Consider the following 15165-nt stretch of genomic DNA (forward strand, 5'->3'; position numbering starts at 1 on the left):
GCTCTATTTCTTGCATACCTCTGACGGTACCCTCTACCATAGCCGGACGTACTCAGGGGTCGCGACCTGGTCTTAGTCTGCTCTAAGTCCATCCCCACCATCAGGGGCCCTGGTGAACAAGCAGATTGGGACTTAGACTCCACGCCCTGAGGAACCCCGCACTGTGGGCAGCTAGTGATACCGCCTGCTACATTAGCACACAGTGTCCTATGCACTACAAAAAAAAGTATGTCAGCATCATAATTAGTGACCATGGTGGGAATGCTGTTCTCTGGACTGTTCTTGGGACAATCATGCAAAAGACATTAGACTGCAGCACTGCAATATTCCCTTGCAGCAGCAAATGAGCTGACCTCTGCTACTGGTTGGAGAGATTTAGCCTCCACACACAAAAAGGATTCTTTACAGTGAGAGCTGCGAAAATATGGAATAGACTCCCTCAAGAACTAGTTCTCATCAACTTAGCACATTGTTTTAAAAAAGAGCTGGATGCATTCCTAAATGCACAAAATATAACCGGATATTAATATTTATAGGTAATAACATCAGAGATTGTTGATCTAGGGAATATGCAATAACCTCCTGGGGGAATATTTTTCCCCAGATGAGCAAATGCTTTAACTACTAGCCTACAGGACACTTATACCCCCTTCCTACCCAGGCCAATTTCCAGCTTTCAGCACTGTCACATTTTGAATGACAATTGCGTGGTCATGCAACACTGCACCCATATGACATTGTTATCATTTTTTGGTGACAGAGCTTTATTTTGGTGGTATTTAATCACCTCTGGGTTTTTTATTTTTTCCTAAACAAACCAAAAACCACTGACATTTTTTAAAAAAAAAGTGTTTTCTTAGTTTTTGTTATAAAATTTTGTAAATAAGTGATTTTTCTCCTTCACTGATGTGCGCTAATGAGGCTGCAGTGATGGGCACTGATAGGCTGCACTGATGGACACTGATAGGTGGCACTGATGGGCACTGGTGAGGAGGCACTGGTAGGTGGCACTGATGGGCATTGACAGGCATCACTGATGGGCACTGAAAGGTGGCACTGATAGGTGGCACTGATAGGCGGCAATGACTAGCACTGATAGGCGGCACTGACTGGCACTGTTAGGTTCCCCCTACTTGGCACTGTTAGGCGGCACTGATAGGCGACACTGATGGGCACTGATGCACACTGATAGGCGGCACTGACTGGCACTGATAGGTGGCACTGACTGGCACTGATAGGTGGCACTGATTGGCAGCACTGATTGGCATTGATAGGTGGCACTGACTGGCACTGATGGGTGACACTGAAAGGCAGCTCAGATGGGCATTGATATGTGGCATTAAATATTTCAAAAGACCTCCTGCGCTTACATGGAATCCTACCCTTAGAAAAAAGCTGCTGACACTAAACTTATACCCGAAATAAGTGAATGATCAAATTAAATAAACAGTGCAGTGCTAATAAATAATATATATATAGATATCCAGTGAATAAGTGATACAATTAATCGAACTCAATATACACCCCTAAGAGTATACAGTTGCAAGAAAAAGTATGTGAACCCCTTGGGATTACGTGGAGTTTTGCATGAATTGGGCATAAAATGTGCTCTGAACGTCATCTAAGTCACAACAATAGAAGAACACAGTCTGCTGAACATAATACTACACAAACATTAGATGTTGCCATGGTTTAATTGCACATAACATGTAAACATTCACAGTGCAGGGAGGAAAAAGTATGTGAGGCCCTAGTTTAATGACTTCTCCCACAGCTAATTGGAGCCAGGAGTGAGCCAACCTTGACTCCAATCAGTGTGATGATATTGGATGTGTTGCTGACAGCTGTCCTGCCCTTAAAAAACACACACATGTTTTGGGTTTACTGGTTTGAAGAAGCACTGTCTGATGTGAACCATGCCTCGCAGAAAAGAGCTCTCAGAAGACCTACCATCAAGAATTGTTGACTTGCATGAAGCTGGAAAGGGTTACAAAAGTATCTCCAAAAGCCTTGATGTTCATGTGTCCACGGTAAGACAGACTGTCTACAAATGGAGAAAGTTTAGCACTGTTGCTACTCTCCCTAGGCGTGGTCGTCCTGTAAAAATGAGGGGGAATAATCATTCCCCCTGATGAAGTCACGTGACCCTGTGACGATACGCGTAGGGGAGGGGCTCTGACGTCACGACATTGCACTGGAGAGGCTCGGTGATCTGAATACAGACACAGGTAGACAGCACTGCAGGAACAGAGGCAGAGCACATTTATGCTGGACTACAATTGTATACTACTGTGCAACTGGCAGCAATAAACCCCCTTTTTGCACAAGGATAAGACACTATGGTCTGTTTGTCTTCCTTTCTCAATTGAACAACACCCTTTGAGCTGATATAAGGAGGACTGGAAAAGGAAACAGCCCCAGGAGGGGAATTGGGAGATCCTCAGAGAGATGGTCAGTATACCCACTCATGAGCAGCTACAGGAGAACAAATATAAATCCACATCCACCTTCTGAGATAATTCAAGAGCATCATTCCATCCCATCTATCCTGGAAGGATAAAAAGTGTATTTGCCTGGATTTATTCAGGCAAGTATAGAGGTGAGCACATAGGGAGACCATTAAGCACTCGGCGAGAGGGAACCAAGAATCCACCTGCACATTTATTTTGAAAGACTTTTTTTTTTTTTTTTTTTTTTTATTGAATATATCATAAGCACGTGCACATAATATATATGTGTTTGCACAATATAAATATAAGGATCACAGTAGAATAGAGGAGTATTTCTGATTTGTATATCACTGTACTTTAATAGGCACTATCACCTTAGGATTATCAGTTATTAATGTCACTTGCATGAAGATTAATATTCACAATGATGTTTTGAGTCACTAGTAATAATTGTTTGATACATGCAGTATCTTGAAAGCTATTCATTAGCACTTTGAAAGTATAAGATATACATATTGGTACATGGGAGCGCGGCACTATCTATTTTGAAAATATTATATATACACTAGCATATGAGTCAGTGCAAGTGCCAGCGAACCTCACGTGAGAAATAAGGACATCTAAAGTCACATATTGAACACCTCATTTCATAATAGCTCACAAGCATTCACCATTTATTTTTATGTCTATTTATGCTTTTGTATTGTGCAGATTACCATGCTGTCTATTTATGTTCATATTTCTTCTGTTCTTGTTTTCTTTTATACTGATAATGTTTTTTTTCTTTCCTTGCAACATTTACACCTAAAGTGTTGTTGTAACTATGTTCTGAAAAAAAAAGGGCACTGGCCCTTAATAAACATTTACAATACAAAAAAAAACAAAAACATGAAGCTACTTGATAGCAAACAGGATAACAATCCAGGGTTTAGCAGTCATTAAAGTCAATTTAAATGGATAGAAAGCAAACACACTCTTGCCTTAACACTGTATAAATGTAAATCTGCACAGGAGCTGAAACTTTATTTGCACCTTGCAAACCTATGCCCCTTACATCTAGGAGCAAATATCCTCTGCTTAATTCTAATAAACGCTCCCCTTGCGGTGATTTTACCTTTCATTTTTGTTCATACGTATACAGCCCTCAATGATCTCCTTGAGCTCAGGAACTTTAACTTTGTAGAAGCTGTCTGGCTTCATGCCCTGTGGATGATGAAAGGAAACACAATGTCAGGTCATGCAGCTTTGACTAAGCAATGTTCTGTACATTAACCACTTGCACTCCTGAGGATTTACCCCCCTTAATGACCAGGCCTTTTTTTGCTACTCGGCTCTGCACTAATTCAACTGATAATTGCGCGGTCATGCAACGATGCACCCAAGCGAAATTTATGTCCTTTTTTTCACACAAATAGAGCTTTCTTTCGGTGGCATTTGATCACCTGTGCGCTTTTTATTTTTCACGCTATAAACAAAAAGAGACCGCAAATTTTGAAGAAAAACAATATTTTTTACTATCAGCTATAAAAAATATATAGTAAACTCAAAGTTAGTTATACATTTAGGCCAAAATGTATTCTGCTACATGTTTTTGGTAAAAAAAATCCCAATAAGTGTATAGTAATTGCTTTGTGTGAAAGTTATAGAATCTACAAACTATGGTATAGATACTGCAATTTATGCCATTTTTTTGCTATACATCGCTGCGCTAGTTTAACAGCCAATTGCGCGGTCATGCAATACGATACAAAAATACAATTTATGTCCTTTTTTTCACACAAATAGAGCTTTCTTTTGGTGGTACTTTATCACGTGTGCACTTTTTATTTTTGGCGCTATAAACAAAAAATTTTTTGAAAAAAAATGTTTTAAAAAAACAATATTTCCTTATTTCGGTCATAAAAAATATCCAAAGAAACTAAAATTTCATCATAAATTTAGGCAAAATGTATTCTGCTACATGCTTTTGGTTAAAAAATCCCAGTAAATGTATATTTATTACTTTGTGCGAAAGATATAGCGCCTACAAACTATGGTATAGATCAGGGGTGGGCAAACTTTTTGACTTGAGGGCCGCAATGGGTTCATATATTGGACCCGGGGGCCGGACCAAGAGTAGATGAATGATGTGTATGTGTCATCCATAGTAAGTATAGTAATATTCCCCCATAGTAAGCATAGTAATTAATCCCCCATATAGTAATTCATCCCCCATAGTAATTCATCCCCCATATAGTAATTCATCCCCCCATAGTAATTCACCCCCCATAGTAATTCATCCCCCATATAGTAATTCATCCCCCATAGTAATTCATCCCCCATATAGTAATTCATCCCCCCATACAGTAATTCATCCCCCATATAGTAATTCATCCCCCCCTATAGTAATTCATCCCCCATAGTAATTTATCCCCCATAGTAATTCATCCCCCATATAGTAATTCATCCCCCATAGTAATTCATCCCTCATAGTAATTCATCCCCCATATAGTAAGTCATCCCCCATAGTAATTCATCCCCCATATAGTAATTCATCCCCCCTATAGTAATTCATCCCCCCTATAGTAATTCATCCCCCGTAGTAATTCATCCCCCATATAGTAATTCATCCCCCATATAGTAATTCATCCCCCCTATAGTAATTCATTCCCCATATTAATTCATCCCCCATATTAAGTCCCCAAGTCCCCCCTGTGTCAATTCACTTACCTTTGCTCTGCGCGTTCCTCTCGCCGTGTTCCCGCGCCGTTCCGGTGTAGCATGAAAATCTGTCTCCTATGAGGATCTGTCCCCCTCGACGTATCTGAGCATGTGCCAGTTTCAGGCATTAGCAGCCGATCGGCGATCTCCGGCACATGCGCAGATACGTCGAGGGGGACAGATCCTCATAGGAGACAGATTTTCATGCTACACCGGTCTTCAGGGCGGACTGTGAGAGGAGCCTAGCTCCGCAGGCCGGATTAAAAGGTCCGCCGGGCCGTATACGGCCCGCGGGCCGTAGTTTGCCCATTGCTAGTATAGATAATGGAATTTACACAGCTTTTACTTTCTGACAACTCATCACATTTCTTGAGGTGCTAAAATACCAGGATAGTACAAACACCCACAAATGACCCCTTTTTGGAAAGTAGACACCCTAAGCTATCTGCTGAGAGGCATATTGAGTCCATGTAAGATTTATTTTTTTTCCACAAGTTTCTGGAAAATGACAAAAACATTTTTTTTTCTTACACAAAGTTGTCATTTAAATGATTTATTTCTCACACAAGCCATGGGTATATGTGGAATTACACCCCAAAATACATTCTGCTGCCTCTACCGAGTATGGGGATACCACATGTGTGAGACTTTTTGGGAGCCTAGCCACATACAGGAGCCTGAAATCCAATGACCACTTTGAAAGCCTGAAGGTGCGTAACTTCCTCATTTCACTTCCTCAATACCTATCACAGTTTCGAAGGCCCTGACATGCCAGGATAGCACCAAAGCCCCCCCCCCCAAATGACCCCTTTATGGAAAGTAGACACCCCAAGGAATTTAAAAAGAGGCATAGTGAGTATTTTGCAGATCTGATTTTTTCTCACAAGGTTTAGAAATATAAAATATGATTGATTCAACATGCCTCTCAGCAAATAGTTTGGGGTGTCTACTTTCCAAAAAGGGGTCGTTTTGGGGGGTTGGGGGTGTTTTATGCCCAGCATTAGAAGTTTATGCCACACATCACTCACTCTTCTAACCACCTGAAGATCAAGCCTTTCTGACACTTTTTGTTCACATGAAAAGAATCAGTATTTTTTGCTAGGAAATTAATTTAAACCACCAAACATTATATATATTTTTAAAACAGACACCCTAGTGAATAAAATGGTGGGTACTACAATTTTTTTTGCACATAGTACTCACGCAGCGATTTTTCAAAAGCAAATTTAAAGAAAAAGTACACTTTTTTTACTTTTATTGCACAAAAACACAATATATTGGCCAATGTTTGGTAAAATATAAAAGATGATGGTATGCCGAGTAAATAGATACCAAACATGACATGCTTTAAAACTGCGCATGCCCCGTGCAATGGCGACAAACTGCATACATTTTTAATATCCATAGGCAACGCTTTAAAAGCCTTTAAAAGCTACCATTTTAGATTTACAGAGGAGGTCTAGAGTTAGAATTACTGCCCTTGATCTGACGTTCACGGCGATACCACACATGTATGGTGCAACCGCTGTTTACATACCGGCACAGGGTCAACGCTTGTGCACACAGGTGTGCGCAAATGGGGGGGGCAAGTTTTTTTTTTTTTAAGTTATTTTGATTTTTTTTATTATTTTTACACTGTACCTTTTTTTTTTATCACTTTTAATGCTATCTAATGCTATGATCACTTTTAATGCAAATATCCCCTATATCTTCAATTAACATTGTCATATATTCTTTTTTGAGAAATCTGGGGTCTATCAGGCTCTAGATATCTCCTCTGCCCTTACACTATCTAATCAAAGCAAAATCGGTGTGATCAGATGCTTTCCCAATTTACAAATGGCACCGTTTATATCCTGCGAAACGTAATTGATGAAATGCTCGTAGCTTCCGAATTCTTAGACTATAGAGATGATTGGCATCACTCTGGTCTCCAATTAGCTCTATGGTCAGCTGGCAGAAACACTGGCTGCATTCTCAGGTTCCCCCGATGGCACGGACTGCCCGAGAAGGCCGTGGAAGGCAGCGGGGGAGGGGGTCATCAAATCCCGCTGCTTGTAAAGGCAATCCTGCAGCTAATTAGCCACTAGGATTGCTTTTACATGAAAGCCAATCGCTGGCTGAAACAAACGATACCAGGATGTTGCCTGCAGCTGTAGGCATCATCCTGGTATAACCATTCAAAATTCCAGTGATGTACCAGTACATCGCTGGTCCTTGTTGGGTGTATATGCCATGTTTTTTTTTTTTTGTATGAAGCCTCTGGACTGAATGAAAAAAAGAGAAGAAATCTCTGCCAGAAAAAGTGTGTGGTATGCCCACCATTGGAATATACCACCCTGCATACACCCTCTTCTAATGGTGGGCACACATTAGGTCACACTTTGCCACATGCGCCAGTTCCAAGATTGTACAAATGTCTAAATAGTGGCACGCTTGAATAAAAATTGTCCACGTATAAGTGGTACCCCATATGGAAAAAGGATGACACCAAGTCCCAAACTATCTTGTCACTGCTCCCCATGTAGTCTGGGCATCCGAGGGGCTCCAAGTGACTATCTATTCCCTCGTAAATCTGAAACCTATAAGTATAGCCTGTTGTCCTCTCACAGGTCTTCTACATCTTGACCTCATATCTGGCACGCTTGCTGTGGAGAAATTGTTTGAATGCAAGGCGGCCAGAAAAATTAATCAGGGACTCATCAATGCAGATTTTTTGCTGGGGAGTATAGACAACTGCAAATTTTTGGTTAAGGTGATTTGCAAGGGGCTGAATTTTGTGGAGCCAATCAAATTCAGGGTCACCCCAAGGATGACAGAGCGTATTGTCATTGAAATGCATAAAACACATTATACTCTCATATCTATGCCTGGCCATGGCAGCAGAGAACACGGCATATGATGAATCAGGTCTGCGGACCAATACAACCACAATTAATTTCTTTTATTAACGCCCATGTTGAGGGTTAGGCCCAAATAAAATGTAAATTCGGAAACCATAATGAGTTTCCATGCGACTGGTCTGGTAAGGTTTGAATACATTAATGTGCATATAAATTGCTTTGATCCACAATCAACGCATACAGATATTCCGTGAAAAACAGCTCCAAAAATCAAGGAAGTATGTGAAAGACCAAGATGTACTAGACCGCTGGTACTCTCCAGTTCACTAGCGCGGCACTAGTACTGGCACTCTGCTGCATATGAGAGTCATCAAAATTTACCGGCAAGTGCTAACAGAGATCAGGCCTGATTCTGCGAACAATGCAGTTTTGTGTGCAATGTATCAAGTGACAGCAATCTACTGACTCTACACTTGCTGCTAAACGCAGGTGCTGGCAGGTGCCGGGGCTGATCCCGCTAACGCTGCATTTTTGGGGATGCTATACTAATGTGAACGCTGGTATAGTGCTGATCTGATCAAAGATATTGATCCGTTCAGACACTATACTAGCAATGGAGGTTTATTGTGCATGAGCATCTTCCTGGCAATCGAGGGGTTAAATGTGATGACTGGTGTACTGATGGGCAATCTGACGCTATCTGGAAGAGGAGTGAAAACCACGGGAGCGCAAATCGTGTATATATATATGTGATTTTGTGCACCCATGCCTCGGTCAGGAAGCGGTTACAGAAGTGGTTTGTGTTACGTCGCTGCGTTACTTTAACTGACAAATGCGTGGTCATGCAACACTGCACCCAAATTAAATTTACATCTTTTTTTTCCACATATTGAGCTTTCTTCTGGTGGTATTTGATGGCCTGTGCGTTTTTTATTTTTTGTGCTATAAAAAAAAATTGGTGACAATTTTGAGAACAAAAAACAATATTTTGGACTTTTTGCTATAAAACTTGTCCAGTAAAAAAATGTAAAAATCAAATTTTGTTATAAATTTTGGCCAAAATGTATTCTGCGACATGTCTTTGCCAAAAAAAAATCCCATTACGTGTAAATTAATTGGTTTACTTGAAAGTTATAGTGTCTAGAAATGGCGGGAAAGATACTAGGATTTTTCTTTATACTAATAATGGCGGCAATCAGCGACTTATCGCGGTGATCAGCGATTTATGACAGTGATCAGCGACTTATGGCGGGACTGCAGCGGACATTTTGACACTGGGGGGGAACTGACTTGGGGTCACTGACATCCCCAGTGACACCAATACAGTGATCAGTGCAAAAAAAAACACTGACACTGTACTAATGGCACTGGGGAGGAAGAGGTTAACTTTTTTTAGGCAATCAAATGGTTAACGGTGTGAGAGGAGTGTTTTGCTAGTGGGGGGGGTGTGTACTTCATGGGAACACGCTGATCCGGAGAGATAAACTCCGGTCTCAGGAACAGCATGTTAGGAGCTGACAGGGAGCAGAGCTACATTGTAAACAATGCAGCTGTGCTCTGCGTCACTATTTGCCGGGTAATGACTTGCCGGGATTGACACCAGCGGCCGCGATCGGTGGCACGGGTAGGGCCCCTACATGTTTTGCAAAATGACGTTTTAAAATGTGATTTTTTTTTTTTTTTTTAAAGAAAATGTATTTAATTACAACCACAGATAAATGATGATGCAGTTATGACACCCATGTTACATCAAATCTGGTCAAGGATATAATATTGTGGCAAATAAATATAACATGACCTTAGTGCGAAGTTAGCAAGTAGGAAAGGGCATTGATATAATGCTAAGGTATACCGGTTGTGTTGATGAAGAACAAGAAAAATAGATATGAGGAAGTGGAAGGCGAGAAGTTTGTGTGTAGAGAAGGGAAAAAATAATATCTAGTAGACGTTATACATTCCAGACTTAATCTGGCGAGGATGTAATTTGCCAGTAAATGGTGTTGAATAATGGGGATGTACCTAGATGTCATCAGTGTCCCACCATACTGTGTCCAAAATACAGTACATAGAAAAATATCTGGAAGTCAGATGGTGGGAGTAAATGGTAGCGGTAGTGGTAGTGGTAAAAAGAGGTGAAGGAAGAAAAGGGGGAATACATAGAAGAAGAGGGAATTTGTGAACAAATGAAATAATCAGCGTCAATGAGATTATTGTGACATGATGAGAAGATAGTATGTCATCTGGAGTCAGGAAACACACAGAAGTAGAAGTAGAGAAGATTTTACTCGAAGGTGTGAATACAATATAGAGAAATAGGAGACCAAGAGACCGAGGTAAGAAAAGAACAAGAAGATAAAGATCAGTAAGTCGTATTTAGAAAGTGGCAATGAGAAATTGGAGAGTAGTAATTATTAATTAAATAATTCCTTATTAATTATTTATTAAGTATGTATTACGGGTTCCACCATGAGAGATGTGATGAGAAGGAAGTGTCACCCTCCACCTGGCTAATAAGGGTCTATGGTGTGTGGACAATGTCGAGTGTATAGATGACCATAGGTCGATAAAATATTTATGGAGTCAAGATATAGGGGAGATGAGGACAAAGTGGAAATGAGTGAGAAACGAAGAGAAAATCAATAGCAATTAAACAATTAAACCATGCACATGACCAATTAGAAGATGGAACTATAGCAATGAGTCCGCGTCTGAGTAAAGAAGGCCTGCTCCTGCATGGATAGGGAGCCTGTGATATAGGACTTCCATTTTCTAAAATAATGGGATTCCTTTGAAGTAGTCAGTAATGTGATTAGATGAAGCCTGTCCAAATGGAGGAGAGAGTTGAGCTCCTGTTTGATGTCTGTCATAGTTGGAGGGCAGTTGGAGATCCATTTGCGGAGAATAGCCCGTCTTGCAGTTAGAAGGCATGTGGATATCCAAGATTTGTTATCTCTGAAGGATAACGTTTGTGAAGAGAAGAGACCGATGATTGGCTGTTCCAGAAATTCGATAAGTAATGGTAGTGGGTGGATGGGTAATCGGAAAGCAGTGATGACGGATATGAAATGAACAACTTGCTTCCAAAATGTAGAGATAGCAGGACAGGTCCAAAATCTGTGTTGTAATGATGGTTTTTGAATACCACACAGAGGGCAGGTAGACAGAGCCAGGTCTGTTTTGGAGTAGAGACAGGGCATATAGGCACGGTAAAGAATCTTAAGTTGTTGTTCACACCAGAATTCTTTGCTATTGAAGGCACAAGTGGATTGGAAGCCTGATAATAATTGGTCAGCTGTGAATGCATTGTTGAAATCTTTGACCCAGGATTTTACAGCATTAAATGTCTCGAAAGGTTTAGCAAATAGAAGGTTCAGCAGTCTATATATGTTCGAAATGTTGTATTTTCGAGCGTTCACCAAGACATCAATAAATGTCGATTGAAATCTGGTAGATTTAGTGGGTGCCACGGAGTTGACAAAGTTCCTTACTTGGAGCATGTAGAAGAAATTATGTGTCGGAAGTCCATAAGTTTGCAGGATACTGTTAAGAGATCTTGGGGAACCCGTAGAGATGTTATATAATTGATGTACCAGAGTTAGGTGTTGAACTCGCCAAGTATCATATGCATCGTGAGATTGAAGAGGAGGAAAGGAGGGGTTATGATGAATAGGAAGAAAACGTGAAAGCCATGGGGAGACCCCCAATTTATACCTGATTTCCCTCCATGTGATAAGGGTGTCACGAATGAGTGGGTTATGTTTTAAGTGGGGTGGCAAAGAATTAATATTGGAGTGTAATAAGGCCGAGAGATCATAAGGGTATGCTAGTGCAGATTCCAAATGATAGTTAGAATAATTAGAGGATTGGGTGAGCCAGTCTAGGCCTATCCGAAGTAAACAGGAAAGATTATAGATATGAATATTCGGGAGACCGGAGCCTCCCTTGCATCTTGGTAGGAATAATTTATCAAGTGCTATGCGGGGACGTTTGCTTTTCCATAAAAAGGTTGATATTGCCCGATTTAGCCTCGTTATGTCACTGTGTTTAAGCAAGAGAGGTATGGTTAGGAGCGGGTAGAGAAGTTTCGGAAAGCTGACCATCTTAAAAAGGTGCGATCTGCCCAGGAGTGAAAGCGGTAAGTCCTTCCACATATCCAGTTCCCCAATAAGTTTGGCAATCGTTGGCGTATAATTTAACGTGTATAAGGATGAAGCTAGTTTCCCTATCTTTATACCTAAGTAGGTGATATGTTTGGGAGCGATTTTGAATGTTGAGTTTTGGGTCCATACCGGGAGGCGGGAGTTGAATAGGGGAAGCACCTCACTTTTAGAAAAATTAATGCGGAGTCCAGAGCAAAGGCGAAAAGAGGAGAAAATATGTTGAATATAGGGTAAGTTGAGGGAAGGGTGCGAGGTAAAAATTAAAATATCATCTGCAAACAAGGCGAGTCTCAGCTCCTCTTACTCGATATTGATGCCAAGGAGATCAGATTGAAGTAATAGAAAACATGCTAACGGTTCTAGGGCCAAGTTGAAAAGTAATGGGGATAGAGGGCACCCCTGTCTAGTGCCTTTGGGGAGAGGAATAGGGTTAGACATGTGACCCGCTGCTACAAAATGTGATTTTGCGTAGCGGTGCCACCCTGTAGCCGTTTTTCTACAGTGGCTGGTCGGCAAGTGGTTAAGAGAGTGCCAGTAGAGCAAAGTTTGCACCAAGTATGGCTAAAACATTTATGCCACCTTATGGAACATGTACAGTTGCAAGAAAAAGTCTGTGAACCCCTTGGGATTACGTGGAGTTTTGCATGAATTAGGCATAAAATGTGCTCTGAACGTCATCTAAGTCACAACAATAGAAGAACACAGTCTGCTGAACATAATACTACACAAACATTAGATGTTGCCATGGTTTAATTGCACATAACATGTAGACATTCACAGTGCAGGGAGGAAAAAGTATGTGAGGCCCTAGCTTAATGACTTCTCCCAGAGCTAATTGGAGCCAGGAGTGAGCTAACCTTCAATCAGTGTAATGATATTGGATGTGTTGCTGACAGCTGTCCTGCCCTTAAAAAACACACACCTGTTTTGGGTTTACTGGTTTCAAGAAGCACTGTCTGATGTGAACTATGCCTCGCAGAAAAGAGCTCTCAGATGACGTACGATCAAGAAATGTTGACTTGCATGAAGCTGGAAAGGGTTACAAAAGTATCTCCAAAAGCCTTGATGTTCATGTGTCCACGGTAAGACAGACTGTCTACAAATGGAGAAAGTTTAGCACTGTTGCTACTCTCCCTAGGCGTGGTCGTTCTGTAAAAATGACTGCAAGAGCACAGCACAGAATGCTGCATGAGGTAAAGAAGAATCCCAGAGTGTCAGCTAAAGACCTACAGAAATCTCTGGCACATGCTAACATTTTTGTTGACGCATCTACAATAAGGAAAACATTAAACAAGAATGGAGTACATGGGAGGACACCACGGAGGAAGCCATTGCTGTCCAAAAAGAATATTGCAGCACGTTTGAAGTTTGCAAAAGAGCAGCTGAATGTTCCACAGCACTACTGGCAAAATATACTGTGGATAGATGAAACCAAGATTGAGTTGTTTGGGAAGAACACACAACACTATGTGTGGAGAAAAAAAGGCACAGCACACCAACATCAAAACCTCATCCCCACTGTAAAACATGGCGGAGGGAGCATCATTGTTTGGGGCTGCTTTGCTGCCTCAGGGCCTGGACGGATTGTTGTCATTGATGGGAAAATGAATTCCAGAGTTTATCAAGACATTTTGCAGGAAAAGGTACGACCATCTGTCCGCCAACTGAAGCTCCGCAGAGGATGGGTGATGCAACAGGACATTGACCCAAAGTATACAAGTCATTCAACAAAACAATGGCTGCAACAGCACAGAATACGCCTTCTGGAGTTGCCCAGTCAGAGTCCTGACCTCAACCCGATTGAAATGCTGTGGCATGACCTTAAGAGAGCGATTCACACCAGACATCCCAAGAATATTGCTACACTGAAACAGTTTTGTGAAGAGGAGTGGTCCAAAATTACTCCAGATCGTTGTTCAGGTCTGATCTGCAACTACAGGAACTACTGCAACTGCAACTACAGGAAATGTTTGGTTGAGGTTATTGCTGCCAAAGGAGGGTCAACCAGTTATTAAGTCCAAAGGTTCACATACTTTTTCCTCCCTGCACTATGAATGTTTACATGTTATGTGCAATTAAACCATGGCAACATCTAATGTTTGTGTAGTATTATGTTCAGCAGACTGTGTTCTTCTATTGTTGTGACCAGGGGCGGACTGACCATTTGGAAACTCGGGCACTGCCCGAGGGCCCGGGGTCAGTAGGGGGCCCCATGAGATGCCCCTGGTACCTTTTTCATAGGCTTCTTTGAGTTTGGGCAAGGACACAGGGGCCCCATGATCCCCTATTGCCCGGGGGCCCCATGAGTTGTCAGTCCGCCCCTGGTTGTGACTTAGATGCCGTTCAGAGCACATTTTATGTCCAATTCATGCAAAACTCCACGTAATCCCAAGGGGTTCACATACTTTTTCTTGCAACTGTATTTAAATATGTGCATCCTTCATTTAAAAGGACTGTGACATGAAAGATAATAGAGCCTGCCATTGCTCAGCTCTCCTTTGGGAATTCTAGTTCCCTGGCTGTCATGCCGATGCTTTGGCATCAACGATGTGCGATCCACTGATCAAGAACAGATTTAGAGGTAAGGAACTCTGATGCTTTTCTGACACTTATTTACAGCAGGCTTATGCCAAGAGACACAGCTAGGCAACTAGCAAATTTAAAAGGAGGCCGGCAATGTCAGCCTTCATACCTTCTCTCATGACAGAGTCACTTTAATGAATGGAGACCTTACAGGTGAAACTTGAAAAATTAGAATATCGTGCAAAAGTTCATTTATTTTGGTAATGCAACTTAAAAGGTGAACCTAATATATGAGATAGACTCATTACATGCAAAGCAAGATAGTTCAAGTCGTGATTTGTCATAATTGTGATGATTATGGCTTACAGCTTATGAAAACCCCAAATCCACAATCTCGGAATATTGTGAAAAGGTGCAATATTCAAGGCTCAAAGTGTCCCACTCTAATCAGCTAATTAAGCCATAACACCTGCAAAAGGATCCTGAGCC

The 15165-nt window shown here is 41.3% G+C and overlaps 1 protein-coding gene across 1 annotated transcript in view; it reads right to left on the reverse strand.

Moving 5' to 3' along the window:
• WNK4 (WNK lysine deficient protein kinase 4) overlaps positions 1–15165 on the reverse strand; it is a 616132-nt gene that overhangs the window by 186944 nt on the left and 414023 nt on the right. Inside the window, exon 5 of the mRNA XM_089683941.1 lies at positions 3565–3653. Coding sequence (XP_089540067.1) covers positions 3565–3653 — 89 coding nt within the window. The remainder of the gene's footprint in view (positions 1–3564; positions 3654–15165) is intronic.

Source organism: Staurois parvus, unplaced genomic scaffold (genome assembly GCF_062004578.1).
Source record: "Staurois parvus isolate SC_StPar_1 unplaced genomic scaffold, SC_StPar_1.0 ptg000328l, whole genome shotgun sequence".
Classification (NCBI taxonomy): Eukaryota; Metazoa; Chordata; class Amphibia; order Anura; family Ranidae; genus Staurois; species Staurois parvus.